Source organism: Diaphorina citri, unplaced genomic scaffold, assembly GCF_000475195.1.
Source record: "Diaphorina citri unplaced genomic scaffold, Diaci psyllid genome assembly version 1.1 scaffold6186, whole genome shotgun sequence".
Classification (NCBI taxonomy): domain Eukaryota; kingdom Metazoa; phylum Arthropoda; class Insecta; order Hemiptera; family Psyllidae; genus Diaphorina; species Diaphorina citri.
The window spans coordinates 29,926-35,534 of record NW_007383562.1 but is presented as its reverse complement, the minus strand read 5'-3'; the positions used below and the strand labels follow the sequence as shown (position 1 = coordinate 35,534).

At 38.7% G+C, this 5,609-nt stretch overlaps 1 protein-coding gene across 1 annotated transcript in view; it reads left to right on the top strand.

The window, feature by feature from the left end:
- Positions 1-1,312: 1,312 nt before the first annotated feature.
- Positions 1,313-5,609, top strand: part of LOC113472557 — a gene marked incomplete at its 5' end in the record, with an annotated part of 24,144 nt that continues 19,847 nt past the window's right edge. Inside the window, 2 exons of the mRNA XM_026832346.1 lie at positions 1,313-1,439; positions 4,755-4,879. Of these exons, the coding sequence (XP_026688147.1) occupies positions 1,313-1,439; positions 4,755-4,879 (252 nt within the window). The remainder of the gene's footprint in view (positions 1,440-4,754; positions 4,880-5,609) is intronic.

Sequence of the window (5,609 nt, the reverse complement as noted above, 5' to 3'; positions counted from 1 at the left end):
CCTTTTCTTCCTATTTCCACTTCAACTCCTCCTACTCTTTCTTCTTCTCTTCTCCTTCATCTTCCTCCTCCTTCTCCTTCTCCTTTTCTTCCTATTTCCACTTCAACTCCTCCTACTCTTTCTTCTTCTCTTCTCCTTCATCTTCCTCTTCCTCCTCCTTCACCTTTTCTTCCTATTTCCACTTCAACTTCTCCTACTCTTTCTTCTTCTCTTCTCCTTCATCTTCCTCTTCCTCCTCCTTCACCTTTTCTTCCTATTTCCACTTCAACTCCTCCTACTCTTTCTTCTTCTCTTCTCCTTCCTCTCCTTCTCCTCATCTCCCTCTCCTTATCCTTTTCTAATTTCCACTTCAACTCGTCTTCTCTTTCTTTTTCCCTCCTTCACCTTCTCCACTCCTCTTCTTCTCCAATTTCTCCATTGAATTTTCTTCTCTTCCACGAATTAGAAAGACACCCAGACGGAAAAGTTTGTGTGCTTTTGATATCATCTATGAATCATGATATTATGGGAAAATCTTTACTCTTCTTGTTTACTTGTTAATTGGGAAAACATTTCTTTCCTTTTCTGTTGTTAATCCGTAAATGTTTCCTATATCCTTATAGTTTACCGTTCATTCGTAAGGGTGTACCATTATAGCATCTACACTGAGAAAAAAAAAACTAGGGTGCCGGCAGACCAATCGGGTGACTGGGTTCCGGCTCTCTAATATTGAACTCTATATCGGGAAGCTCGATATAGCATTCCAACAGCCTAAATCAGGGGAAGTAACCCAATAATGGAGTTCTTCCACCCTAACTTGTGGTACCCTGTCACCATTTTTTCTCAGTGTATGTAGGTATATTATGTACGTGCAAGGGTGTACCGTCCTTACAGAACGATGAACCTTCCGTACGCAATGGTGTGCTCTCCGTACTCAAGGATATCCATATATATTTGTCAAATTTCATCGAAATCAAACGAACCGTTTGGTAGTTATGATCAAAAAAACAGATAGACAATAATATAACCAAAAGCCGAACAGGCCAATATTGAAGGGAAAATGATCGAGTTAGAACTCGCTGTAATAACTACTAAGGATTTATCGAAAGCGAAGAAGGAGGACAGGATAGAAGAAAGCCAGCCGTTCCGGGAACAACCTTATCTGTTTAGGATAAAGTCTGTCCTGGGTGACAAGCCAGACTTGCGACCTATCATAGAAGTAAGCCAGTCGTTCCGAGAACGAACCTTATCTGTTCAGGATAAAATCCGCGCCGGGCGGGAATCGAACCCGTGACCGAGCGCTTACAGATGAGCTACCCCCCCAAGGTAACACTCATTCGTCACATCCACTAACTCCACTGAGGACAAAGTCAACTACAAGGAGCAACAGACAGTGCTCAGGAAAGCACTACGAGCTCACATACCCAAGGGTCTTCTGTTGGAAACTAGAGAGAAAGGAGGTGAGACCTTTGAATTGATAAGTGCTTGAGCGAACTGTAAAACCTGCTCTAAAAAAAAGCCTCTTGAGATTTTGGGGGTCCCCTACTTTCTCCAGAATCTAATGACCCCGAAGTCTAATGATGAAACGTCCTTTGGGTGTTAAACATGTTTGCCAAATTTCATCAATTTCGGACAAACTATTTGGGAATCATTGTGGAAAAACAGACAGACTAAATTCAAAATTGTCGAGTTAAGACACTGCCTTGTACAATAAATTGTAAGCGTTAGGTCGCGGGTTCGAGTCCCGTCCGGGGCGGAACAGATAAGGTTGTTCTCGGAACGGCTGGCTTTCTCCTATCCTTTCTTCTCCCTTCGCTTTTGGGACGATAAGACCTTAGCAGTTAGGTATAGTTCCCTATATCAAACCTTTTAGAAAAAAGTTAAAAAAAACAACCCAAATAATTTTTTCGAAGATATTTTGGGTATAGAATTTTTCATGCCATTTGATTACTCGTATTTCTCTGAGAAATTTCAGGGATGAATTTTTTTCTAGTTCCTCTAACTAGGCAAAGCTGTTACTAAAGGTAGATGTGGGGGGAATGGACTGAGGGAGGTGAATATAAGGGGATGCAATAAGGTCAAGGATATTACATGGGTTCGTGTTGTTAGCGGAACAACGCCTTCTTGACTTCTTCTGTGTGTCATCATGTCTAATGCCATAGGAATTAGAAACTTTATGCTTATCCTTACAGCTTACCTACTAAATTATTTTGTCCTCGAATCCTAGATGGATGATGAATAGGTAGGAAACTTTTTATTTCCTTATCCTATAGGAAGGAAAGTAATGTAATCGGGTCAAATTTTCCATGGTCAGTTTTTAGTGCCAAAACACGTTCCTAGAGCCTAAATCCAAAGTTTCGGCCATTGGTCCGTGTGTGTGTGTCCTTTTTTTGGGATAGAAAGCCTCTTACTCGTAGAATATGACAAAGAATTTGAAAAGAACTTTTGTAAGTATTGAATAAATTGTTTCCTTAGAAAAAAAAAAACTTGTTGAATGAGTTTTTATATGAAAAATATGACATTGTTGATGTTACTTTCCGCAGTATAGGAATGTAGTTTTTTCGGTTCGAATTTTTTTTCTGATTGACCTTCATCAAGTTGCTACGAGTTGTACATTTCAACCAAACTTTAATCAAAGAATATTCGTAGATATTATATTATTCACAAACATAAGAAATAGTAATCGAGTTTGATTAGGGGTTTGATGAAATGAAGTTTAATCTTCATTAAAAATTGATGAGTACCTATTTGAGTTAAGAAACATAGCTAGGTACCTCGGTACCTATGTTTTTGATAATAGGTATTCAGACAGGATTTGATAGATCATGTTCACACTAAATACCACACCCTCGCTTCCTTTATCTATATACGGGCACTTATATCAGAAATCCTACATATGTATATCTATGTACTTATATCAGAACTCCTGCATCCACTTATATCAGAAAGCAATTTCCTCTCCTTGATTGCTTTTGTAGATTAGGTGTCTTGGTGTTTACGTGTGGATATGATAACATCTTGTTGAGTTAAAATATTGTTTGAGTTGTGCTTTTCAAGAAGTAAGTACGTTACAGTAGGTGTTGATGTTCATAGTGATGAATCCTTTTTTATTAATATTTATTAGAGTGTTATTGAGGATTTTGATGTTTATAACATGTTTTTATTTTCATTCTCCTCTTGAAAGACTGGCTAGCCTTATAAAACACACATTACATACATGTGTTTACATGTGTATATGTGATAACATCTTGTTGTTTTGATGAGTTAAAATATTGTTTGAGTTGTGCATTTCAAGAAGTAGGTAGGTAGGTGTTGATGTTCATAGTGATGAATCCTATTGAGAATTTTGATGTTTATAACATGTTTTTATTTTCATTCTCCTCTTGAAAGATGGGCTATTTCCCCTCTTCTGAAGCTCATTTCCCCTCTGTTGGTGTTGTTAGCGCCGCTAGCGCCTGTACTAAATTATAGGAAATCCGCCATCTTAATTTCTTGAAGGGGGAAATCGTTCCAATTTCCGAAATTAAAATACACCTATTGTTTGTATCGACGCCACGGCACTGGTCATGTGTATAAATATCGGCAATAAAATCAAACTGCTATGGAGAATCCTACGATATGACATTGGTACTGCAGTGCTGGTGGCCACATTCTTCCATAAATAACTTGGATTTCCTTCTATATCGATCCATATTACCTATCTATGTATGTGTTTCCACTGTCCATGTCCAATCTGTCCATATAGGTAGGTTTTTTCTCCCACGCAGAAAATTTTGATTTTTTACACACAAAAAAATACCAGTTTAAATAAATTCTAAACAGCTTATTTACGGGGTGAAGGGAATTTCTTAGTCTCATCCTTGCAGTATAAATAGGGAAGGTATAAGAAGGTACCTACCTACCTACCTATTTACAAAAACAATATTGTAGGTACCTACCTATTCTATCAAATCTTCTCGGGAACTTTAATTTCGTAGATTTTGGACTCATAGGTATCACTCAAGCTTCCTTGTTTAGTTTGTTGCCTTATTTTGATTGTTTTCTTACCTCCCACACTCCAGTATGTTCTTGGGTTAATGTTTTTGATGAGGCCTCGAATTTTTCAATATAATTTGCAATGTCTGAATATAACACACTGGAGTTTATGAAAATTGTTCTCTGACTAAGGCGAACTGGCGAAACCACATCAAAGACTTCCGTTCGACCATTGAGCATCAGGGAAACTCAATACTCAAGTTTCATAATGGAGCAGTGGCAAATGGGTAAAATTTTTAAATAAATGGAATAACACAATAATAAGAATAATAATAATAGTGCTTATTTATACTGCTCGCATAGGACTGAAAAGTCCCTTTACTCCAGCAGTAGGCTACTACTATTATTGTGGTCAAACTCTCAAACTATATGAGGATAAAATTCCATACCTCGGCTGGGATTGAACCCACGCCCCCCTGTTTACCAGGCGAGCGCCTTGACCACTACACCACCGAGGCAGGTGGCATTTATTTATTTATTAATGTGGTCTCCCAGAAACAATAACTTAATAATATACCCATACAACATGAGTATAGCTCCCATTATTAAGTTATTGTTTCTGGGAGTGTATTTATTTACACAAAGAAACGGCATTTATTTATTTATTAATGTGGTCCCTATTTGTATACAGTGAACGAAGAAAGTTTATCTAACCAAGGTAGGTGTGATATTCTATTTTATTCTACATACCTACACCTACCGCTGAAGTTAGTTTATATCACTTTTGTTTTTGTTTCCAGGTGTGTACAGAGAAGTCCGATGTATAACACCAGAGGATCAGCTTACGTCCTGGTCTGTACCTTCTCCTCATCACAAAGGTTACATTATGCTTGGATTCAAAAGCCTGGACAACAGTTTCAACAAGGTAAAAACTATACTCATGTTGTATGGGTGGGAGTCCAAAGGGTTTAAACACCAAGTGAGATAGATGCCATGCCTATCTCAGTGAGATAGATGCCATGCCTATCTCACTGGGGTGGAAGGCTTGGAGTGAGATAGGTGCCATGCCTATCTCACGGACACGGAACGTAAGTATTGGTACTTTCCAATTATCCTCCCATGGAATTCTTTTTCTTCTTCGCCTTCTCCCGTGTTTTTCGTCAGCCTCTCAATCAGCCCTTGCTAGGGTGATTGCTTCGGGCCGACATTTGGTTTTGGGTACAAAAAAATTACGAGTGGATGCCACGCACTCAACCTAGTGTTGGGAATAATCGATTATTTCACATAATCGATTATCAATAATCGATTATAAAAAATAATCGATTAATCGATTATTAATCGATTAATAATCGATTATTCTAATACGTGGAAAAGTCATGAGAAAAGTGCCTTACCAGCGTGTATTACGCAACGGACGCTCCCTCGAAAACGCAGCCCTGTAAACTACGCACTGCACGTAGCGACGCTCCTCGCATACGGCACTGCAAGGTTTCAAGTGCTAAAATTGCCATAAAAAAATTTAGCTAAATAGAGCCCTAGATATTCAGCATATCTTTTCTTTTTCAAAGGCAACCAGGAGTAAAAAGGACGGAGCCCAACTTACCACTACACGATTTTCACTGTTCTTCACGGCGGGGGAGGGTGGCGGGGGGGGG